Source organism: Notamacropus eugenii, chromosome 3 (assembly GCF_028372415.1).
Source record: "Notamacropus eugenii isolate mMacEug1 chromosome 3, mMacEug1.pri_v2, whole genome shotgun sequence".
In the NCBI taxonomy this organism is placed as follows: domain Eukaryota; kingdom Metazoa; phylum Chordata; class Mammalia; order Diprotodontia; family Macropodidae; genus Notamacropus; species Notamacropus eugenii.
Window position 1 is genome coordinate 362,185,739 of NC_092874.1, and position 26,047 is coordinate 362,211,785.

Sequence of the window (26,047 nt, forward strand, 5' to 3'; positions counted from 1 at the left end):
AAAATGTCTAGAGGGAATATCTTGGAGTTTTTGGTTGTATGAAGAATCCAGGGAAAAGAGAGAGGCCAGATCATTATAGGAATCATGAATCAGAGATTAAAGTTTTAGAATAAATAGAAAGAGAAGTCAGACAATGAGAAAAATTCTTTTTGGAAAGGGGCACACAAAAAATGAAATTTTAAAAACTCATGAAGAAGACTAGCTAAAGGGAAGGAGAGAAAGGGAGAATCTACTTGATTAACTGAATGAAAAAAAAGAGGGGAAAGAAATATATAAGCAGATTAAAACAGGATGAGGAATTAATAAAACCCTAAAGAGAAAGGGGTAACAAATGAGAAGAGGGGATCAAGAGTGAGGGGAAGAGAGCAAGTGGGGAAAGCGTCATCTTAAAAAAAAAAAAGATCAAAATAAAGGAACTAAAAGAACATAATACTGCGCTTACAGCAGAAGAGGAGGAAAAAGGTAAACTAACTAGAATAAGATTCCTCTTTCTGTGAGCCTCTAGAACAGAGGTCTATGAACTTTTTTGACCTCACACAGTAAAAAAAAACCAACAAAAAAACCCTGTTCAATATACATCCCCAATCTGTGTATTTGCCTTCTTGTAAATTATATGAATGTACTACAGTTCTAACCATTATGCATATTATAAAATTTAACATGGAATAGGGATTTTTAATAGGAGCAGATTTAAATATTTGATCTTACAGCAAAAGGGGACCAGTGGAACTTGAGTGAGGTGCTTACATGGTAGGATTTACACTTCAAGAAAGTCATTCTGGCATCTGTGAGGAGGCTTGAGGCTAGGACACCATCTAGTCAGTCAGTAAGCATTTATTAAGCACTAATGAGGTGTCCAGCATTATGCTGTATTCTGATGGAACAAAAAAGAACAAAATATAGTCCCTGCCCTCCAGGAACTTGAAATCTTCTGGGGGAGGGGAACAGAGGAGACAACAGTTAACTCTGTATAAACAAGCTACATACAGGACAAATAGGAAATAAACAACAGAGGGAAGGCAACAATACCACATAACTTTCACTAAAGTGTTACTCCAGGATTTCATGGTCACTCGGAAGTGACTCTGGGTTTTAGAAGCATGGGTTAGGGGAACCAGAAAGGTTAAGCACGGAGCTGCTCAAAGGAGATCATGATCACAGGGCAGGCTCCCAAGAGACAGACTTAATAGGCTACAGCAACTGAGGAAGACCAGTCTTAGGATCATAGGTCTAAAGGCAGAAGGGACCTTAACAATTATCTAATCCCAAACCTGCATTTGAAAGATGAGGAAACTAAGGCTCAGGAAAACTAAGTGATTCGCCAAGATCAAACTTACAGGGATTTCAGTATGTTTCAGTGCAGGGAGTACCACATGGATGAAATCATAGATCCTTGAGATATTAAAGCACCAAGGAAATTGCAGAGCACCGAAATATTGATCTTACCAAATTACCATTAATCTTAGTAGGGTTGAGGTTTTTTAAATAAAGCAAGAAACCTAGATCTGTATCTTCTCCATCAGACGTGTCAAATGTGAGAATCCCACCAAACTAGATTAAAATGTAATTGGGAAATACTTAACAAAGTAAATAAAAATACAGTAAAATGTACATAATGTTAATACGTGGTTTTCCAAGTTCAATATGCACCTACAGGGATCTTTAAATATGGTTTAGTGACCTCCACCATTCCACTTTTCTATTTGAGTTTGATACCATTGCTCTCAATAGTTATAATGAGGGAAGGATTTAGGGGTAGGAGAGAGGTAGGTATGAAAAAAGAGCATCATTAGAGCATTTTAAGTTTCACAGAGGGAATGGAAGTGAGGCACAGAAGGGGACAAAAATAGAGCAATTTATTAAGGAAGACAGTGTGTCACTGGATCACAGAGCCCATGAAATGAATAGAATGTAAGGAGATTTAAAAGGTAGGAAAGGACCAGGTTCAAAAGAGCTTTAAAAGCCAAATAAAGGGTTTATATTTGATTCTGGAGTTTACTGAATAGGGGAATGAAATAATAAAGAGAATAGTGCTTGAGGAAGATCACTGACAGCTGATTCAAGACTAGAATGAGAAGAGACTTGTAGCAGGCAGACCAACCAGAGGTTCAGGGTTGAGGTAATTAGGCCACCACCCTGGTGCTGGCAGAGAAGAAAAGGTTAACACGAGATTTTTGTTGTTGCTGCTCAGTTATGGGAGATGCTTTGTCACCCCATTTGGGGTTTTCTAGACAAAGATCCTGGAGTGGTTTGCCATTTCCTTCTCCAGCTCATTTTTACAGATGAGTAAACTGAGGCAAAGAGGGTTAAGTGACTTGCCCAGGGTCACACAGTCAGTAAGTGTCTGATTCTAGATTTGAACTCATAACTCTCATGAAGAAGAGTCTTCCTGATTCCTAGCCCAGTGCTCTATCCATTGTACCACTTAGTTGTCCTACAAGAGATATTAGGAAGATGAAATCAGTAAGATTTGGCAACAGATTGGATATGGGGTAGTGAGAGAGAGTAAAGAGGAGTGGATGACATCAAAGTTGCGAGGCTGGGAGGGTGGTGGCCTAGATATCAATCAAATGGGATATCAATCTGGAAGAGGGGGAGAGTTTAGGAGGAAAAGATAATGGGTTCACTTTTGGGATGTTGAGTTTAAGAGTCTACAGGATATCGAGTATGAGATGTCCAATCAGCAACTGGAAATTCTAGACTGGAGGTAAAGAGAGAAGAGGTTAGGGCTGGTTAAGTGGATTTGAGAATCATCCCTGTAAAGATGGTAATTGAATTCACAGAAGCTGATGAAATCACTGAGTGAAACAGCATGAAGTAGGAGGAGAAGAAAGTGCAGAACAGAGCCTTGGAGGAACATCCATGGTTAGTGAGAGCAACCTGAATGAGAGAGATCTGAGTTCAAATTCTGCCTCAGACACTAGTATGTTTCAGTTTCCTCAAATGTTAAAATGAGGATGATAATAACAGCAACTATCTCCCAGGATTGTTATAATGATAAGGCAAGATAACACATGTAAAATCTTTGCAAACCTAAAGCAACTATATAAATGCCAGCTACTATGAAGATCTAGCAGACAAGAAGGGTAGTTGGACAGGTAGGAGGGAAGTAGAGATGAGGGGTAGTTGGACAGGTAGGAAGAGAACCCTGAGACAGTAGTGACATGAAAACCTAAAGAGAGCATCGAGGAAAAGAACCTGATGGACAGTAAAGCAAAGGCTCTACAGAGGTCGAGAAAGAGGACTGAGCAAAGGCCATTAGATCTGGCAATTAAGAGATACACGCACCTTTGGAGAGAACAGTTTCAGCTGAATAATAAGGTTGGAAACCAGACTGCGGAGAATGAGTGAGAAGGGAACCGGAGGCTCTGATGAACAGTCTTCCCAAAGAGTTTAGCCACAAAAGGAAGGAGAGATATTGGATGATCATTAAGGGGATGGAGGAGACACTGGCAGTATTTTAGGGCACAGGAAAGCAGCTAATAGAAAGGGAGAGAGTGAAGATAATTGAGAGAATAGGGATAAAAAGGGAGCAATGGTCTGGAGAATTCACAAAGCGGGGCTTATCTTGGTCAGATGAATGGCATTTCTCGTGACAGAAGTGAGAGAGGAGATAGTGGGAGAAGGTTATTTGAAATGAGGAGGGGAGCTCATCAAACGACATCGCTCTTCTGTGGAATGAGGCAAAGTTCTCAGCTGAGATCTCGGCTGGATAGGGGAAGGATGGGAAGTCATGGGAGGTGTGAGGAAGAATGAAGAAGTCTGGAAAAGCTGCGGTGATGAGTGGGATAATGAGTTCATTAGGGAGATGTAAAAAGTATCTGTTGCCTGACTGCAGAGGGGGGTCACTTCTTCTCAAGCCTCTAATACTCACTAGCTGGGTGACCCCATGGGCAAGCCGCCTATCTTTGGCTTATTTTCCGTGTCTTTAAAAACGGGCCTGGGCAATAGATTTCAGTAGGCTTGGATGGAAGACATTCTAAATTAAAGTCTTTGGAGCTCAAGAGGGGAAAGCAAGGCGTGGGGACCAAGGGTGCTAGGGGTGCAGAAGAAATCAAAAGCTTGGGGGTTCTGGCCCCCCAGGAAGTGAGGACAGGAAGTGGCTGCAGCAAGGCAAGCCCCGAGGCCGTGGGAAAACCTTCCCCTGCGGCCCCGCCTAGCAGCCCGAGGCTGGTGCTGTTGGACCCAAACTACGGGAAAGAAAGGGGATAGTGGCAGGAGACAGGAGCCAGCCGCCAGCCGGAAGATTCCCACACAGCCAACAGTGCCGCCTTCGCTCCCAGCTCTGCTTCCTCAGAGGGTGGGGGCGGGGGAATTGGCCTTCGGGCATCGGTAGAAGCCTGCTTTGCGAAGCCTCTGGCTGGGGGAGAGCAGGTGTACAGACGAGCTTTGCTCTCCAAACACTAACTGGCCATACCTAGTGAGCATGCGCGGTGGTCCTATGATGCCATTCCCTCCGGGTTTTGCGGGAGGCCGAGCTGGGAGGAGCCGAGGCTCCGAAGGTGGCCGAAAACACTAAATAAGGTAGAGCATCGGAGCGGTGCAGAGGGGAGGGCCGGATCAGGGGCGGGGCCAGCAGCAGGGGCGGGGCCAAGGGCTGGGAGGGGCAGGAAAAGCTTCCTCCGCCCACAGCGGGCTTACGCTTGGGTCTCTTTTCCTGGGACCACGTGCCTATGTCCGTGCTGAGATGGCCTGGACCTCGGAGGACACCTGATGGTGCTGTGGTCGTGGGCACGTGGACCCTGGATTTCTTCTTTTAGGGAGGTTTGGGGGGCTCGACCCCCATGCTCACCCAACAAGTCTGGCATAGCTGGGTGGTGAAGACCGGAGTGCAAGCACTTCTATCAGCCTGTGTGACCTCGGGCAAATCACAGCCTCAGTTTCCTTATCTGTAAAAGGGGACTGATAATAGCACCTACTTCCCAAGGTGGTTATGTGGATTAAATGAGATATAACATCTGTAAAGCGTTAGGTGAATAAATTACACATAGATCTAGATGTCAGATAGAGACAAATCTATTAGCTATCTCTAGCTCTATATTGGTAGATCTATATCAGGGATAGATAGAAATCTATCTATAAGCTATTTACCTAGCACTTCGAGGTCTGCAAAGAGTGTTAAAAATGCTGTTCTTATTTTATCCACCCAAACACCACCCTGGGAGGCAGGTGCTATTATTAGCCCCTTTTACAGATGAGGAAACTGAGGCTGTGACTCGCCTGAGATCACACAGGCACACATACATACTTGTTGATCTCTCTATCAGACGGGCCCACACTGGGGCTCTGAGCCCTGAAGGGTTTGTGGGGAGGGGAGGGAGGGCCATGCATTGATACAAAATAGTCACAAAATATTGTAATCACAAATACTGGGGCAGGGAGGGCTCGGGGACCATCTATACTGCCATCCGCTCCTTTCAAAGGTGAGGAATTTCAGGCCCAGGAGAAGGTTCCTGTTTCGGAGGGGGTCGGAGGAGGGGTGCAAGAATTGGCCTCCAGGCCCTGAGGCTTTTCTCGGGGGGCCTCCGGAGTGGAGATTCTCCCCGGTGGGTTCAACATGGTCCGTGACACACGTGGGGATGGAGCGCTGCTCGGGGATTGTGGCTGGCACTGGGGCAAAATACCCAACGAGAGATGAGTACTGCCAAGACTTGGCCTGCATCCCCGTGGCCTGCTAACAGAATCCTCCAGCCTCTAAGCTGCTCTCTAATGCAAGTCGCCCGCCGGGGGCTGGGGAGGGAAAGGGAGGAGCTGCGTGGCTCCGTCCGAGGAATTGGCCCCGCCCCTCTGCTCCCTCGCCCCTCCTTCCCCGAAGCGGGAGGAGGTTAGGAACCCGAGAGCGCACGCACTCCTTCCCCCCCCCCCCCTCCCAGCTCCAGGCTCGCAGCCCCAGTAAAGCCCGGAGCGGATTATGGCGGGGCAGTGGAACGGCCTTGCTTTGCCTCTTTAAAGTAGCCCAACCTGGGCATGCTCAGTAGGCAGGCTCGGTTTGGGTCCCCAAGTAGGAAGCTTGTGCGCTGCTCCGACGTCGAGCCGCCGCGGGGAAAACATGGAGCCGTTCAACAGCGGTGAGTGGGGCGAGCCGAGCCGCTGCCCCGCTGCCCCGCCGCCCGCCCCATGCACTTGGCCTGGGCGGGGCGCTGCCCGCCGGGGCGGTGGGGGTGGGGGAGGCGGGAATGGGGCCGGGGCTGCCGGGGCAGGCTGGAGGCCGGGACGCTGGGGAGGAGGGCAGCTTCGTTTACTAGGCCCGGCCCCTGGGTGCCGGCTGAAGGTCAGCTCCGCGGCCGCCCCAACGAAGGGTGCGGCGGGCAGACAGACCTGCGGCATTCCCCCCCTGTTCCCGGGAAGCCCCGGTGTGGGCCGACGGCAAAGTTACTCCTCCATGCTGCCCAAGTGCCCCAAATGACAGGGGCGGGGGAGAAAGTCGGGGAGTCACCATCGGACTCCCCCGAAGGATGGGCAGGCGGGGTGGGGAAGGCGCTTCATAAACGATTGATTGATGATCGGGGCGCCTGCTCTGCCCCCCGACGCAGCTCTGATCTGCGGAGATAGAAACTTAAGGGGGTGCGGGAGGGAGGAGAGGCAGCGGCAGAATTGGAGGGATGGGGCACTTTCCAAAGGCCTTCTCCCCTAGCTGCCCCACCGCCTCGGGGCATAACCCCAGCCCCGACCCCCTGCAGTCCTGGGAGCGCTCCCGGCCACGTGGGCTCTGGGACGCCCGCATCATCCTCAAGCGCTTCTTACCAGATGCCCCAGGGGGTCGGTCACGGCCGAGCCCTAGACCTCTCTAGTTTGTGGGGCCCTTCACCGTGCTGGCAAGGTGGGTACGATGTGTGACACCAGGTGAGGCAAAGCGATGTGGGTGTTAACCAGGCAGGATGAGGTCTGCTTCAGAAGCTGATATCCTGTGTCAAACCAACTGCTTTCACTTTAGATAGAAGTGCTGGATTCACAGTTTCGCGCTGTGCTTGGGGAAGTACAAAATTCATTGACTAGATTTTGTTTTTGGGTTTTTTAAGCGTGAAGTAGATGAACCACCCGACCAGGAGAACCGTATACCAAAATTTCAGTCACTTTCGTTATTTTCCAGTAGTTATTCTGAGCGCTCACTTTCTTGTTGACAGGTGTTTTGAATGTGGTTGGGGTGGGGGACTAAGTTGGTTAGAGCAGGAGGCCAGAAACTGGTGACTGTAAAGACTGGCTTCAAAAACATATTTTTTTCCATTGCACCCTCCCCACCCCCATTTGCTAAAAATTGTTCCTTGTTGGTCCTTGAGGAGACACTGAGAAAGCTTGGGTGGCTTTGTGCACTGGCAGGCGCACATTCAAAGTCAGTGTCCTGCTGACTGATTCTGCTTAGTAAGTAGTGATCTTTCTATAGATACTGGTAAAGTAGGTTAGTGATGGCAACTTTAATTTTGAATTTCCTTTCCCCTGAAGGTGTTACTTTAATTATTTATAGTTTTGAGGATCAGCTACTAAAGTTATTTAACATAGACTGATGTGTTTAATACAGATCTTTCACACCAAATCCTTTAAAAAGATAATTTACTATACTGTAATTTCTGCTGTAGGCTCAGCAGTTTTCTGAGTTGTAAGTGTAAGACTAGTGGTGTTTTATTTACAATTTCCTCCCGTTTCAGTAAGTCGTATCAGGGTTAGGTTTTCAGAAACACTTCTATACAAATAAAGAAAAATCCTTAAAACTAGCTCATTATTCCTTGCCCCTTACAAACAAAACAAACTACATTTTGATATGAAATACCTGTAGGGTTCTGGATTTAGGAATTTTGAAGAATTCAGTCATATTTGGGAGTACTGGGAAAATTTATGTTTGCATATCCATCCACCACGAGATAGAGGTAATGACTAAAATGTAAGAAATTGGATATCTAATTCTTTTTCTACTGCTTTTTTCAAATTTTTTTTAATAATAAAGTATCAGAGGGTTAAAGGGTGAGTACTCAGGGAGGGAGGCTTGTCTAGTCTACCTTAATTAGAAAAATAGAAAATTTAAATGTCTTCCTCTTGTGGTTAGGAATTTGGGATAATCTTCAAAGATAGGGATAGTACCATTTATTCCATAACGTTACAGTAGAATTTCTTATTGTTGTTGAACATGGCATGGAACTGTATTTGTCCACCTCTCTTTCATGGGAGGAGAAAAGTGTAATGTTTCTTTCTTCAGGCCTAAAATGGGTCATTGTAATTCATTTCAGGTCAACTTTTTCAGTGTTTTCTTTTACATTATTATGGTCTTTTTATATATCATTCTACTAGTTCTGCTTACTCTGCTTTATATCTCTTCCTAGGAGTCTTCCCATATTTCTCTGAATTCCTCATATTTTTCCAGTTGTATGGGGCAAAGGGAAGAGAATAAGCATTTATGTAGCACCCACTGTATGCCAAGCACTGTGCTAAGTGCTTTACAAATATCTAATTTGATCCTCACAAGCATACTGTAAGGTAGATACTGTTATCCCAGTTTCACAATTGAAGAAACTGAGGCAGACAGAGGTTAAGTGACTTTCCCAGGGTCACACATTTGTTTAAGGCAACATTTGAACTCAGGTATGCTGCAGTACTACTCCATTACATTCTTATAGTTTGTTTAGCTAGTCCCATTTTGATAGGCACTCACTGTATTTCCAGTTTTTTCTTGGTCATCTTTGCACAGTACCTTGAATATTTAATTAACATTTAGTGTGTATTGTGTGCAGAATAAGGTGGGGGGCACTGGAGATACACATGATGAAAAGATTCTCTGATCTCACACTTATTTTTTACTGGGAGAATATTTGCACATACAAAGTATGTGTAAAATAATTTCAAGATGGAATACTATTGTGCTAGGAGAAATGATGGGCAAGATGCTTTCAGAAAATGCTGGAAAGATGTACATGAACTGATGCAAAACGAAATGAGCAGAACCAGGATAATAACGTACACAGTAACAGCAATGTTGTACAGTGATCAGCTGTGAAGGACTTAATTATTCCAGTGATCCAAGACAGTTCTAAAGGACTTTTGATGAAAAATGCTATCTGTGTCCAGAGAAAGAACTGGTAGAATCGGAACACAGATTAAAACATGCTTTTTTCAACTTTTTGTCTGTGTTTTCTTTAATAACATGAATAATATGAAAATATGTTTTGCATGACTGCACATGTATAACCTGTATCAAATTGCTTGACTACTTAATGAGGGAGGATGGGAGAAGGAAGAGGAGTAAGAATTTGGAACTCAAAATTTTTAAAAAAGGATGTTAAAAATTGTTTTTACGTATAATTGAGAAAAAATAAAATATTTAAAAATAATTTCAGGAGGGAAGGAGTGATAACTATGGTGAGATGAGGAAAAACCTTGCATGGGGTGTAGTACCCAAGCTATGCTTTCAAGAAAGACTGGTAGTATATATTTTGTTAGGTTGAGGTAATGTGGGAGTATGTTATAGACTTGGGAAGACATGGTGGTGAAAGATGGATTGTTGTATATGGGGAACAGCTGATAGGCCAGTTTGTTTGGAATCATGAGTACTTGAAAGGGGGAGTAATGAAAAATGATTGCAAAGGGTAAGTTGGAACCTGATTGTTCTTCAGTTGTTTCAGTTGTGTCTAACTCTCTCTGACCCCATTTTGGGGTTTTCTTGGCAAAGATCCTGGAGTGGTTTGCCATTTCCTTCTCCAGTTCATTTTAGAGATGAGGATACTGAAGCAAACAGGGTTAAGTGACTTTCCCAGGGTCACACAGCTAGTAAGTGTCTGAGGCCAGATTCAGCAAGGTGAATCTCCCTGATTCTAACCCCAATGTTCTATCCACTGGCCACCTAGCTGCCCTGGAACCTGATTATGGGGCTTTAAATATAGACTGAAGATTTTACATTTTGTTTTTGTATTTTGAGGGAGGAGTGGTGGCAGGGAAAGAATTGTATTATTGGACCTGTGTTTTAGGATTATCAGTTTATTATCTTTGTGGAGGCAGAGGCTTCTGCAATAGTCCATTGGAGAGAAGATAGAAACCTCTCCCCCACCCCCTCCCAGGGGAAGAGGATCTACTTCGTTGTCCTTCAGTCTTGCTGTCTTGTCAGACTCTGTGAACTCACATAACAATGCTGTTCTAGCTATGGGATTTTCTTGGCAAAGAACTGGAGTAGTTTGTCATTTCCTCCTCTAGTGGATTAAAACAAACAGCAGTTAAGTGACTTGTGCTGTGTCATACAGCTAGTAAGTGTTTGAGGCTGGATTTGAACTTAGGTCTTTCTGACTCCAGGCCCATCACAGTATTCGCTGAGTATAGCTGCCCCCATAACAGTGATATCTGGCAAACTGAGAGACAGAGAGCCTGAGTGATCCTGAAAGATGGTGTGAGGAATGAATTATTTTTTTGGACATGTTGAGTTTGAGGTGGCTATGGTTCACCATGGTAGAGATGTTCAGGGGACAGTTGTGAGTTCAGGAGTTGGGAGTTATCTGCATAGAAATGCATAGAATCCTTAGAAGCAAAGGAGAGAAAGTATAGAAAGAGAAGAGTCTTTGGTTGCCCAGCTTTGGAAGACAGCCATTCTTAATGGTTGAAGAGGGTTTGAGTGATTTAACAAAGGAACCTGAGAAGGAATGGATCAAAAAAGATGGGAATAGGAGCTGGTCAGTCTGGTTACAAACTGTTAAAAGTTCAAGTACAATGAGAACTAAAAAAAAGACTATTGGGTGCCTTCCCTCTGAACTTGCTCCGAATTCTCTCTCTCTGTCTCTCTCTATTTATATAGCATGAGTATATATGCATATGATATATATGTATACACACATATAACATCTATCTTGTATATTCATTATTATTTACCTGTTGTCTTCCCCCTACAATATTGACTCCTTGAGGGCAAGGACTGTTTTTGACTTTTCCTACTTCTTAACAACAATGCCTGACACATAGTAAACTTTTAATAAATGCATGTTGACTTGACTTGGTGATAAACTTGGAAATAACTGTTTTAGTCAAGTGGGTATCCGAAACCAGATCATAAGAGGTTGGCTAGTAAATGTGAAGGAAAGGAAATGGAGGTAACAAGTGGAGACCTTTTTTAGGAGTTTGTGAAAGGGAGAAAAAAATATAGGACAATAGCTTAAAATTATGGCAGTCAAGAAAGGGTTTTAAGGTTTGGAAGACTGACCTGAGCATATAGGTAAGTGATGGGATAGGAACCAGTAGATAAGAAGGGATTGAAGATAGGATTGGGGAAAGGTACCTGTTTTATCCCTATTTCCTCTGGACTCTTACTTTGCCTTGTAACTATGAGTTATTCTGTTACTCTTTTCAGGTAACAGCTTCAAATTCACTAGTCTCCCAAAGGTCCTTAAGAAAACACTAATGGTAAAAATATTCAGGCATCCTGATTGCGCATGCCAGCAGGGATATTTTTGGTCACACTGTGAAGTAGTTGCTTTTTCTGGCCCTATTCATTATTTGCTTGTATTGAGCACCAGCCACATGTATGGCAAATGTGGTAAACTTTAATCAAACCTATGTTTGTTATAGAGGACACATGTGAATGTGGAAGGAAGTTCAATCATATGATAGTTTCTGTTTGGGGGAGATGTGGTCAAAAAATGGAGCAGTTACATATTGAGAGCAGCAGATAAGCAGACAGGCAGCCTACTTGCCCCATTGGTATCCATGCAGTGTCAAAGCTCTCCATAGCCTGGTTGGATCCCTTTGTGAACAGGATAGTCAGGTATAGATGAGTTGATGTCTGCATTGTTGGATAGAGTATTCATGTAGATGAAATCACAGATCCATTAGAGTTAAAAATAGTATGTACCTTCTCCCAATTACAGTCTGCAAGCTATAGGCCCAAGGAATTTGACTTTGATTCCTGGAAAAATATAGACTAGATTATTAAAGAGATGCTTGTCTAAATTCGTCTTATATAACTATAAAGTCTTGTACTTGGGTACAGAAAATGAAAAGCACTGATTATAAGATGAGGAGGTGTGAAGGGAGGCATAGATTGGTAATAATTGTTCTGAAAAGGAATGTTAGTGGCTTCAGTACCATTCAGCAGTGCTATGTGATAGCCAAAAAAGGTAATTGGATCTTTGACTGCATTAAGAGAGCTTTAGCTGCCTGAAATTCAGAAGTATTAATTTCATTGTAGTCTGCCCTTATTAGATCTTATCTAGGGTGTTATATTCAATACTAGACTCTGTGGTTTAAGACAGACCTAAATGGGCTGGAGAGTGTCCAGAAGAATGCAGCCCAGATGGTGGTGGTGAAGGACCTTGAGGCAAAGGTATGTGAGGATGAGGTGAAGGAACTGGATATGTTTAACCCGAAGGAAAGAAAAGGGGGGGGGGGGGGAGAGAGAGAGAGAGGAGAGTGTGTGTGTGTTTGTGTGTTTTGGGGTGGAGTAGAAGGGACAGAGAACTTGATAGCTGTATTCAAATAGTTGAAAGGCTGTCATTGAGAGAAGGGTTAAGACTTGTTCTGTTTGACCCAGGAGGAAGAACCTAAAAAAACATTGGATTGAAGTTTTGTTCAGTTGTTTTTCAATCATATCCAACCCTTCATGACCCCACTGTGATTTTCTTGGCAAAGATACTGGAGTGGTTTGCCATTTCCTTGTCCAGCTCATTTTACAGATGAGGAAACTAAGGCAAATAGGGTTAAGTGACTTGCCCAGTGTCACACAGCTAGTAAGTGTCTGAGGCCACATTTGAACTCTGGAAGATGAGTCTTCTTGACTCCAGGCCTGGCACTCTCACTGTACCACAGGCTGTTACAAAGAACCAAATTTAGCCTTGATATCTGGTGAGATTTCTCAGCCTTTACACCTGCTCTAAAGGCCTACTTGGAAGGTGATTGGTTTCTTCTCCTTTGACTTCTTCATGCAGAAGCTTTACAAGTAGAGCTGAGTCCCTAGATATAATTCAGAATGACTGGTTTAGTTTATGTACTCTTAACATATTTGCATATTTACTCATGATGAAAAATACTATCCGCCTCTAGAGAAAGAACTGATGGAGTCTGAATGCAGATAGAAGCATACGTTTTTATTCTATTTTTCAATTGTTTAGTATATTATGGTGAGGATTCCTTTTGTTTATGGATGGCTGCTGAGGGGCTTGCTAACTTTCAAATTCAGTGATTCTGGCTTGGTGTTCAGGTCTGTTTTGACAGTAAATTTTATGCCTCATTAGACTGGGGATGCTGTGTTAGGAATGTTGGTAGTGATCTATGTATTTATCTCCGGTTGTTTTTGGCATCTGTTATTTTAGGCTCTTTTGACTGGAATACTAGGTTAGCATAAATCAGGCTCATTCTCCCCTTCTACACTAATCCTAAGTGATTTGAAAGAATGAAATTCATTAAGTAAATAAATGCTGGCTTTAAGAAAGCACCAGCTAAAAATAACTTTTCTTTCTCTTTGCTCACAGCCTTTTTCACCCTTCTTTTCTTAGCCCAAAAGGAGATGTTGTATATATTCCAAAGTAATTAATTATTTGAGTAAACCTTGATGTAATAGAATTTTTAAGGGTTTGTTCTTTGGCTTAAATATAGCGATATTTTTAAAAATATTTTTTCCAATTACATGTAAAAATTTTTAACATTCACTTAAAAAAATCTTGAGTTCCAGATTCTCTCTTTCCCTTCCTCCCATCCTCCCTCATTGAGAAGGCAAGCAATTTGATATAGCTTGTACATATGCAGCCATGCAAAACATCCACATTAGTCATATTGTGAAAGAAAACGCAGGCAAAATTGAAAAAAAGTAAAGTTAAAAAAATATGCTTTGATCTGCATTCAGATTCCATCAGTTCTTTCTCTGGAGGTGGATAGCATTTTTAATCATGAATAAATATGAAATACTTTAAGAGTACATAAACTAAACAGGCCATTCAGAATTACTTATATCAAGGGACTCAGCTCTACTTGCAAAGCTCTTTTTGTTTTTCAGAGTTAAATTCATTTAGGAATATTTCACAACTTTCAGGCAGTTGTAGGAATCCTAAGCAGTAAATAAGGTATTTTTAGGTTTTTAAGGCAGTATTGTCATGGGTTTTTATTGTAGATCAAGCTAGATAGAGCATTCTCTCTTGGAATAAGGTACTAAAAAACCTCACTCTTTCCCTGTGGAAATTATGAGCAGATTAGTTTTTAATTTTGTGACATAGTATGAATAATAAATAATGTTAGCTAGCTTTTCTACAGCACTATAAGATTTACAAGACAGTTTACAGATATTCCATTTTGTCACAATAACCCTGGGAGGTAAGTGCTATTATTGTCCCCATTTTACAAATGAGCAAAGGGAAGTAGACAGATTAAATGACTCACCCAGAATCATTCAGCTAGTAATTGTCTGAGGTGGGATTTGAATTCAGGTCTTTCTGACTCTGGATCCTCTGGCCATTTAGCTGAAGTAGGAGATTATCTCTTTCAGCATCTATTCACCCCTATTTCTTCTCTCTCCTATTTTTTAAAGAGTTCAGGATGATTAGTGCAGAAGGAATAGGGCAGTTGTTAAACGGAGTAGAGTGGAAGTAGAACCAGAATTGGAGTCAGGAAGTCTGGGCCTTAGCCCTGACTTTGCCACTACCTTACTATGGAACTTCAAGCAAATCAGTTACATCTCTATTTTGTGTTGTATTTTGAGACCAGAAGTTATAGAACCATGGGATTCTTCTGTCTAGAGCTGAGATTTTTTAGTCTCAGCTTTTTAGTCCCAACTCGTCATTTTACAAATGAGGAAACTGAGTCATGGGAAGTTTAAATGACTTCCCTGAGGGTCACAAAGCATCAGAGGTGAGATTTGAATTCTGATTCCAGAACCAGTGCTCTTTCACTGCACCACACTGACTACATCTTTCACACCATAAGGCATGGTGGTGAATGCTCTTCTTTTCATTTCTAATATCTGTAGGGCAGTCAGAGAAATACGGGTCTCAGTTCTAGACAAGGTAGGCCTACTACCACTAATAACTAACATTTATATAGCACTTACTGTGTGCCAAGCAGTTTGCTAAACACTTTGCAATTATTGTGTCATTCGATCCTCACAATAATTCTGAGAGGTAGGTGCTATTATTATTCCCATTTTACAGATGAGAAAACTGAGGCAAACAGGGAATAAGCCTAGAGTAGGAAGGTAGTGCCAGAAGCTGGATTTGAGTTCAAGTTCAAATCAGATTCCTGACTCTAGGCCCAGAATTCTCTCCATTGCACTCTCTATCTGCCCCTGGTAACTTTCCTAAATTTTGGGATTAGGAAAGATGAAGAAATTTCAGGACAGGCAATTCCTTTTCCCCGGAAAAGCCTTTCATGGGTTGACAGAGTGTAAGTTGGTATCAGCCCATTGTCTCAAGATTTTGAGTTAAGGGTTGTCCAGAGATTAGAAAAATAAGACTCAGATTCTGTGGTAACTGGTCCAGTGTGGCTTACACTTGCATTCTGCTGGGAGGTGGTGGAGAAAATGCATACTGAGAGGTTTGCAGAGGAAATTGGCACACATGAAAGAAATGTGGGGTGAAGGTGCATAGGGTTTATGTTTATGGAAACTGTAATCTCTAGTCCTGTACTTCACCAGGATTGGACTGAAGATTGTAGGTTTGGGGCTTGAATGGTAGTTGGGTGATACAATCATGGTTGAAAAGGGAATTATAGGACTAGTTGAGACAAAGAGTAGGAAAGATGAATAGAGAAACTGACATCAATCAATCTAGCTCCTTCTACATACCAAGCATTGTGCTAAGTGCTCAGCCTTACATTTGGAGGACTTATGGGGATGTTTGGGGCAGCTAGGTGGAGCAGTGGATAGAGCGGTGGACCTGGAGTCAGAAAGACGAGTTCAAATGTGGCTGCAAACACTAATTATCTGTGTGACATTTGGCAAGTCACTTAACTGCCTCAGTTTCCTCATCTGTAAAATGAGGCGGAGAAGGAAATCGCAAATTACTTCAGTATCTTTGCCAAGAAAACCCCAAATGGGATCACAAAGAGTCAAGACAGAACTGAACAACAAAATGAGGATGTTACAATAGGAACAGATCATCTCAATACTCAGAATCTGTTTTGGTCAATCTCATTGGCTTCTTTCATGCTCAGGCAAAATATTTTATACTACCTGCTCATATAAGTACAGTCTGCTTTACCCTTTGTCACCTCCACAGTATTTCCTGGCTTGTCATTTTCCTGTGGTTGCATACTGATAAGCAAATGAGTTAAAAATGAATGCTTCTTTAAAATTGCAGATTTAACATAAGCAAGGAGTTGAGAGAAAAAGGAAATAAAACATTAAAATATTGAAAGGCATGTCTAAAAATAATGGAAGGAAAAAAACTAAGTTAAATTGCTGGTTACAGTTTGAGATTCATGGCCTTGAAGCTTGTGGACTTAATGACTATATCTTGGGAGGAATTCTTCTTGACACTTTCTAGGTTATATAGGATACAACATTTCAGCTGTTTTTCTTTCTTTCTTTCTAGACTTTCTTGAGGGTCAGCGGTCTGCTGATCTTTAAATGCCATCAGTAGGGCTAGAAACCAGCGAAGGAAGAAAGGGAGTAGGTAGGGTGGAAGGACATAGAGAGAGTTGACCAACCTTTTTGGGAGAAAGAATTATTTGAGCCAAGGATGACGGGTTGGTGGTGCTGATAAAATCCTTGAGCAGATTTGGAATAGGGAGTAGCATTGCCGAAGTTAGTCCTTTTCTCCCTGGGAGCTGCAAAAACTTCCTGGGGAAGAGGAAGCGGATGGAGGAAGACTTTGTCAGTCAGCTCAGTAAGGCTAAGAGATTTACCATATATCACTCCTTATAAGCTGGGAATCACCCTGGAAAAAAGTGTAGAGGATAGAGTAGTAGTTTTGGAGTAATAGGAACTGGATTCCAGTGTAGCAGCGGTGTCACTTTGTGCAGATTCCTTTATCTCTCAGCTTAAGTTTCTGCAGTTGTAAAATGAGAGATATATGGACAGCATGTTCTTTTTGAGGTCTTAAGTCTATGATCATTAATGGAAATATACATTCAAGTAGACTTTTTTGATGGGAAAGAAGGTAAGACATGTATTTTAAAAATCTAGATTCTGGATTAGAAAAAAATCAAAAAGGCCTAAAAAATATTCACATGTAGGAACCCTTTATATACCACTCTTTAGGGCAGACACTCTTAATCTGGGATCTGTGAGCATTTTGGGGAAAAAAAAAATTCTTTTGATAACTGTATTTCAGTATAATTAGTTTCCTTTGTAAACCTATGTCTCTTATGCATTAAAAAAAAATTCTGAGATGGGGTCTGTAGGCTTTACCAGATTGCTGAAGAGATCTATAGCAGCAACAACAAAAAAGGTTAAAAACATAAGCTTTAGAGGAAGGAGACTTAGAAATAAAAATAATGATAATAAAACATCTAGCATCTGAATAGCACTTTAAATTTGGCAAAGTGCTTTACAAGTATTTATTCTCACAACAATTTCTGGGAGGTAGGTGCTATTATTAAACCCATTTTAAGGATAAGGAAACTAAGACAAATAGTACCTATATCACAGAGTTGTTGTGAGGATCAAATGAGAAACATTTTTTAAATCTCTTAGCACATGAGAGGTACTTAATAAATGTTTGTTTCTGTCTTTTCTTCCTTTCTCTAGTCTTGTCTTTATAATTATGAGAAGGGCCTTGATGATACATGAGTACAAGTATGTGAGGGTGCTATCCTTGATTCTAGTTGGAGGGTGGTGCAAAAGAATGAGAAAGAGGAGACAATGAGAGAGCAAATGATCGATGACTTACAGGTCACTGATTCAGGAACAGATAGGAGTGACTACAGACAAAGCCAGGAGTTTAGAGTTAGAGAGTTGTTCATCAGGTGGCTTCTTGGCCTGCAAGTAGAACCATATGAAGATGTAATTGGGAAGTATTTAACAAAATAAAAAATACAGCAGGAATACAGATAATACATGGTTTTTAAAGTCAATATATGACTGGCAAAAATCTTTATGTATAGTTTGGTAGTCCGCTGTTTCTATTTAAATTTTGGTACCACTGGGTTAGGCTGCCTCTGTGCGTCCTTTCCCTTACTCAACTAAGGCATATGTCACTTATTTTGAGGGCACTGTCATTATTACAGTCTCTCTGTGTGGTGGGTTAAGTCCACAGAGAACTTGATTTGCACTTGAAACAGATTGTGAAGCAGGGCTGATTGTTAGTCTCTGAGTATAAGGAACAGACTGAAACAACAGCCTAGTTTCCATCTGTGTTATTAGGTGCTTCTAAGAGATTTGGTAATTTTCCCAGTTGGAGTGGAGGCAAAAAAGCCATAAAGAATAGAGTGAATAAAGAGGAAGAGAGGGGAGAATACTGTCTGGTTTGGAGATTTTAAAAAAAAAAAATCTAGTTTACCATTAAATTTGATTTAATTTAAATTTTGATATATTTTGGTTTTTTTCACTCACTTATATGTTCCAGTGTAGCCCTCCCAGAGAGCCATCCATGATAAGAGAAGAAAAAAAGAAAAAAAAGCCAATTTAGCAAAACTAACCAATGAATTTTAAAAGTCTGCCATTATTTATCATGATATAGGAAGGCTAGATTTGGTCTTAATTGAGTTGCCAGGTAGAGGAGTGCTGCAGAGTTTTAAACCTGTCATTTCATCAGTGTTGGAGCCTCTAAGTTGCTTTGTTGCTTGGGGAAAAGTTTCTTATTTTTCTGTCCAAAAGTTTCTTTATCACCTGAAAAAAAAAAAAGATAGACAGCAGTGACACCATAGATAGAAAAAATGTTGGTACAGGCTCAAGGAATTCTTTGTTTTACTTGACCTGTTTTACCATTTTAAAAAAGTGAATATTAATACAAGTTAGTTTAGCTTCAAATGTTCATCTATCTTAAAGAGACTTCTGGTCAAGGGCTCAGTTTCTGACACAATGTTGGGAGAAGGACAATTTGAAGTGGCATTTGAGAAATAACTTGATTAAAAGCACCTTTCATATAGATCAGTACAAATCTCACTTCAGACACTTAACTAGTTATGCGAACATGGGCAAATCACTTTAATAATCTCTTAAGCTCAGAAAAGGGATGAGAATTCTTTCAGTTACCTGCATTGAAAAGGCTGTTTGGAATAAAGTGCTTTTCAAATCTTAAAGTGCTATATAGATTATTATTAGAAGGAGTTTCCAGCTAAGAACACATGTGACTATATTCTTAAAGGGTCTTTATGTTGGAAAGTGTATCTGATCCATGAGGATCTATGAAGAATCTATACCACAGAGAGAGAAGGAAGAAAGTCTGGACTACTTTCTTATGAGAACTGTCTTGTGGTAACTCTTTGAGGGAATTCCATAAAGAACTTCTATGAAGAATCTGAGGAGTTAGCAGTACAGTATGTTTTGGGAAAGACTGTTTCCTGTGTTTATTGAAAAGATAAAAAGGACTGAATTCTGAAGAAAAATATGAAGATGGTTAATAATGATTAAAGTCTCTCCAAAGTGAGTTGAAGTGAGATTGAATATCTAGATGATTGAAGTGGTGTTAACCACTGACGTTTTAAAGATTTGAGATGGCCCAAGCTAATTAATTAATGAGCAGAGATTGCAGATTTACTAATGAGAAAAATATTCAACACACATGCCCCTTGTTCATTGCAGAGTTTAGAATTAAGAAATTTAAATATATAGTATATATATATACAAATATATAATATATATGTCAGGCTGAGTAGGGTTAGATGACTTGCCAGTGAGTGTGATCAGACTCCAGACTCCATTTATATCTATTATATAAGGAATCATTGATGAAGTTGTAAATTGATGGCACCATATAGTAATCATATCAGTGATAGAAAAACATGGTATTGGATTAGATTTATTCTGTCAGATAGAGTTAGAAGTTAAGTGACTTGCCTTGTCATACAACTAATATGTGTAAGAAGAAGGGCTTGAACCCAGGGTCCAGAGATTAATCATTAGCACAATGTTTTGCATGTAATAAATATTTAGTAATGTTGTTGAACTGAACTGAATTTACAATAATCTTTTAAAAAAACTTCCTTAGCCTTTCCAGTGTGCCCCTAAGCTCCAAAAGGAAATTCTTGCAATGATTTTGTAACTAGGACTTCAAAGGAGAACACTAAGAATGATTAAAGGCTATGGGATTTGTTTTATTAGGGGGTTGATGAAACATGCTGTAAATAATGTGAAATTGACTATAGGAACAAGCTAGGATATAAGTGATTACCTATTAGCATGTAAAAATTAAGTACCCTTTATAAAGAAATGGGTTTGAGGAACATTTAGATCCTGTGCAAAAAAAAAAAAAAAAAGGCTTCCTTAAATGGAGATTGAACATTTAAGTGAATGAAGTACAAGTATCATAATTTGAACTTTAAGTGCTAAGACATTTGACTTCAGTTATAATGACCATACTGAATGCAGAAAGGATTCTGCTCAACAAGTTTTCCCTAATTAACTATACTTATTAAATAAAATCAGGGATTCTGGATTATCTACGCCAAACATTTCTTTTAGAAATGAGGTTAGTGACTTCCTCAAGGACTCACAAGTAGTACTGCAAGTGAATAGGCTAGGTCCTCTTACTCCAAACATAATTCTATTAAAGTTTGTTAACTTTCCCTTCCATTTGTTTTATTGTTTCTTGATATCTCATGGAGTCATTAGCTTCAACTTGTTCAGTTCTAATTTTTAAGGAGTGATTTTCTTCAATGAGCATTTGTCCCTCTTTTTTCCATTTTGCCAGTTCTGTTTTTTAAAGAGTTTTGTAATCTCTTTCTGACCAGTTGTCTGACCTCCAAACTGTCTCCAGGCTGAGAGCTTCTGAAGTTGCTGCAGTCACAGCTGGTACTGCTGTCACTTGGACTCTAGACTGACCTGCATCCAGGTGTCACAGCTCTCTCCTGCTGACTTTCTAAGTTGTCTTAGGCTTTGAAATGTCTCACTCTGACTTTTATTGGTTCTGTTATTCCAAAATTTAATTTGAGGCATTATTTTAAAGTTGTTTGGAGGGGAATATTGGAAGAACTTGGCTGGGTTGTTGCCTGTACTCTGTGAAACCCTTTTCCTCCCTTCCCTTTCTTCTTATCAGTGGCCTCTTTGGGGTATAAGCTTAGTCATGAAATCTTTGGGTCAAAAGCTATGGTCATTTTGGTCACTTTATTTTTATAATTCTAAATTAATTTCCAAAACATGGTGAAATCTAAACAAAAACAAAATAAGGAATTAGCAGAATCTATTACACATAACTTTGTGCTGGCAGAACTTGAGAACACAAAAGAAATAAAAGAATACCTTCAGAAATTAAAAATACCAAAATTAAAAGAAGATCAAAGAGAGATCTTAAATAACTCAGTGTCAGAAAAGGAAATGGAAGTACCTGTAAGGGAAGTATCAAAGAAAAAAAAACAGCAAGCTCCTGACCTTGGATTTATAGGACAATTTCATCAAACTCTTATGGAACAATTAGTACCAATACTACACAAATTATTTTTAAAAATTGAACTGTTCTTAAAGAAATCCCTGAATCCCAAGATAATAGTCTGTGATATAATGAATGGCATAATTGTTCAGTCTTATGAATCCATATAGAATTGTCACTATCACTTATGCTTTTTTTTTAAAAAATTCATCTCTTCATCTTTTTGTGTATTTTCCCTAAGTAGATTTTTAACTTTTCTGAATTCAAATCCTATCTTGATACTTAGCTGTTTGACCAAAGGCAAACTTCTTTGAGCCTTAATTTCCTCATTTTTAAGATGGAAATAATACTAACTATAGTAATTCTCTTTCAGTGGTATAAGCACTTTGCAAACTTTGAGGGCCTTTTAAATGTCATCATTGTTTTTGTTTTTATTATTAATTTTTAGATCCCACCAGCTTACATATCCCATGCAGGGGTGAGGAATATGTATCTTTTGACTGGTTACCAATCTATATATATCCACAAGGACAATAAAATTAACCTGCAGAAGATACCTTCTATACTCTAGCATGTGAGAAGGAAAACTAGAAACATTCCTTATCAGGTTTTTTTTTCTCCTTAAAGATTAGTGGGAAATATACATACATACATACATACATACATACATACATACATATGTGTGCACATATAGATGTATATATGTATGTATGTATACATTTTTATTTTGCAGCTTGATGGGCATTATAAACTTTGATGACATGGCATAGTGGAAAGAACCCTGAAGTGGAATTCAGGATACCTGGTCCTAGTCCTTGTATAAGTAACTAGTGGTGTGACTTGGACCTGCTAGTATCTCAGTGCTGTACAACCTGGTACAACCTGGCATGAAATTTCAGTGAATTTTGTTTCAAAGATCTTGGTATTTCAGAGTGAAGGGCAGCAAGGTGTTGCAGTGGGTAGAGTACTGGACCTCAAGTCAGGAAGACTCCTCTTCGTGAATTCAAATTTGGCCTCAGACGCTAGCTGTGTTACCCTGGGCAAGTCACTTCATGCTGTTTGCCTCAGTTTCCTCATCTGTAGAAGTGAGCTGGAGAAGGAAATGGCAAAACCTGTCCAGTATCTTTGCCAAAAAAACCCTAGATGGGGTCATGAAAAATCTGACATGATTAAAATGACTAAACAACAACAGCAAACTTTCAGGGAGAAGAAGATATTGGTCAGCTTTGTTTTCCCTTCAAAGTTTATTAATAACTCTTAGTTTTCAGAATTCTCAAGGAATTATCCTGAGAAGTAGCAATAATAAGTAACACATGTCCATTGCTTTAAGGATTGCAAAGTGCTTTGCATATATTCTTATATATAAAATGAGCAAATAATCATTACTACTGGAATCAACTTATTTCTTTAAAGCACTTTGCCCTGTGTTAATGGCATGTGAATGAGAGTATCATTGTTTTCTATATAGGTAGGATTTTGGGAGATTTTAAATTTTTAAATCTTTCCCCTTTATTCAGAGTCATACTTTGGAATTTAATTTTAGTGGTATAAATAGGTTAAAGACAAGATAACAACACTTCACAAAAAGATTGACAAGATATATGTAATTATTAATTTAATGTGTAATATTATAAATATGTGATTATATGTAGTTAATATAATTACATACATACTACATATGTAATATGTGTAATTATTAGGAATGTAAGCAAATATCTGCAAATACAATGTGCTTTTTAAACTCATGGTGATATGGCTGGATTTTTTATATATAAAGAATTAGTGAGAATTTAATTTTATTAGAAATTTTACATTCTGCTTGTGATGCCTTTTTGATTTTGACTAAATGATTCATTTGACATCGAGAACTCCATTGTAATCATGTCAAACCCAGAATTGTTTTGGGGCAGTTCTTGATCATGGGTGCCCAGTAGCAATTGCAACTCAGTGTATTCATTTTATGCTGAAAAAGATAATAACAGTAGTACTATGGTTATAATGTTTTTCATATTTAAGTGAAAACATTTGCTTATTAAATTTGGGAATAAAACTTTAATGTAGACCATTTATTCAGCTATGAAATGTTGACAGATAACTGTCATACATTGTTTTATATTTTTATGGAAAGATTTTACATGTGTTAATGTTTATAGCACCCCTTTGATGAAGTTCTTCACAACATTTTAACTTTAGAAAATTAATTGGGATAATTCCATGTACTGGAACAGAAAGATTCAAGTAGTTTACACAGCTGAATGATGAAATAGTTCCAAAGTTTTGATGCCTAGACCTCAAAGCCACATTACTAATTTAAAAAAGACTTGTTAATTTTTTTCCATGTACTGTTACCATGTAATAGCCATTTTTGATAGACAAGAAAGGTGAGATATTTAGGACATGGAAAAGAGGGTTGAAAGGAAAAGGGAGCAGTGCCCTTTATGCATTTTCTGACTGAAAGACTAAAACTAAATTCAGGATGTCCCTGTTTTTTTGTTTTGCAGCAACACATTCTTGAAAATTTTGTCATCGACAGAATTATTGAAAATGAATCCTATTTTCCTATAGGAAATATGTTAGATCCCCAAAGAGTCCTAATCTAATAACCAATTGTGGCAAGAAAGTGGCTAAATATATAGAATGATGGACCATTCTGGAGTCAGAAAGGCCTGGGATCAAATACAGCCTCAGACACTTACTAGCTATGTGAACTCTGAGCATATCATTTAACCTTTGTCTCCAATTCTTTGCCTCTAAATTGGGGATAATAATAGCACCTACCTCCCAGGCTTGAGAATAAAATGTGCATATATATGTATACATATATATCACTTAACAAGTATTTATTGAATGACAGGCACTGAGAGTATAAGTGCAAAGAATAAAAATATCCCTCCCTTTAAGCAGCTTAAATTTTAATGGAGGAGACAAGAAGTAAATTTTAAAATAGATGTAGCATAAATATAAAGGTAATAAATTCAGCACATATACACAAGAGAATTTGGAAAGGGAAGAATTGGCAAGTTGAGGGGCTCACGAAAGGCTTCATGTAGGATTTGGTGCTTCAACTTCATTTGAAAGGACGAAAGGGTAAAAGAAGTGTGAAGGGAGTATGTTCCTGAAATGTGGTAGAGCCAGTGAAGGTCATGGAGGTAGCACTTGAAAGGTCATGTGACTGGAGGAGGAATAGCATACCATAAGACTGAAAAGGTAGATCAGAGTCGGAAGAAAGGCTTTAAAACCTACCTAGAGGAAGATATATTCATGCATACGTTTTTTGAAAAGATAGGCACTTTTGGACATGGCAGGTATCAAACAAACATCACCAAAAATGAAGTTCTATTTCTGGAGGAAATGATTGGTTACTATGGGTAGGAGTCATTCCCAAATCTTTGTCTCTGTACAATCAGAGCTTGGTATTTTGTTAGAGCAAAGAATAAAATTTAATACCAAACTAGAAGAGTGTAAAAACAAGTAGAAGATGTGATGTGCAATGAAGACAGTTTCAGCTTAATCTATTTAAGGAGGCTGTTGATTGTTATAAATGGGAAATGGATAAAAGGACATATATTGAAGTAGACAACCACTATTTCCTAAGAAAAAAGAAAAGTATGAGTGTAAATTAATTGTCATAATGAGTAAACAGAAAGAGTATAGAAGCCACCTCTGCCAGCAAATCCTTGATGCCCTTGTCAACACTGATTTAGAATGTAAACTCATTTGTAAAATCTTATGGATGAGAAAAGTGAAAGATTCTGAAGAGCATTACCTCATAAAACAATTTAAGAAGCAATGGATAGAAAACCAAGTTTACATAGAACTTGGCCAGAAACTCAATTAAACAAAATCATCCAGGAAATTCATGGATTATTTACTAAAGAACAAGGAGTAAACAAAAATGGAGGTGATTGTAAAGATTTTTACAAGACTTCACCATCAGTGACAGTGAAGCCACTGCATTTGGACCCTTTATCACTATCTATGGTGGGCAGTATGAGAAGTATGCAGATGGCACTGAGGAAAACAGGTACTGTATGGGAAGGGCAGCTCAAGTAGAACAAATTTACACAGAGGAGAACTGTGTGGAAGGAAATGTAATTTTGAAAGAGTCTGATTCTCGGTGTAAAAGAAAAGAAACCAAATCTTAGGGAAAAAAATTAACCTTATCCCCCTGCCCCCAAACAGGAAGCTCATCATCTACTTATATGCCTACCTTCTTTTCTCCACAAACCACAGCTTTAAAGGTTGTCCACAAGGTATCTTTGCCTATGTATGTCACAATCGCAAGATTTTTTAAAAGGTGAAAAACAGGGATAACTTTGTTTGAATCTTTTATTAGTGACATCACAAGAGGCATGAAACAGGGTGACAGATGCTTCCCAAAAGAGTTTGCTACAATCTTGGAGGATGTGCATTGTAGATTCCAAGTAGAAGAGGTATATATGGAGAGGTTGAGGTCTTCTAGATGACTCTGTTGGCAGACGAAATTGTGCTAATTTCACCAACCCCCAGAATATTGCAGTTCTAAACAAGATGAACAGTCTCGTCAAAGAATTTGGTCTAATCACCTATAAAGAAAAAAAACGAATGGATTCAGAATCTCTCTTGTCCACAGTATGCTAAGAAATTACATGAAA

At 39.7% G+C, this 26,047-nt stretch overlaps 1 protein-coding gene across 2 annotated transcripts in view; it reads left to right on the plus strand.

Annotated features, from left to right (window-relative positions):
• The first annotated feature begins 5,800 nt into the window (after window positions 1-5,800).
• The window catches only part of LNPEP (leucyl and cystinyl aminopeptidase), a 130,087-nt gene continuing 109,840 nt past the window's right edge, over window positions 5,801-26,047 (plus strand). Inside the window, exon 1 of one of the 2 annotated variants that reach the window (XM_072597345.1) lies at window positions 5,801-6,068. In XM_072597345.1, the coding sequence (XP_072453446.1) occupies window positions 6,050-6,068 (19 nt within the window). In that variant the 5' untranslated portion in view covers window positions 5,801-6,049. Of the gene's footprint in view, window positions 6,069-6,579; window positions 6,821-26,047 lie in introns of those variants that run through there. The other variant, XM_072597346.1, reaches the window with a different exon arrangement.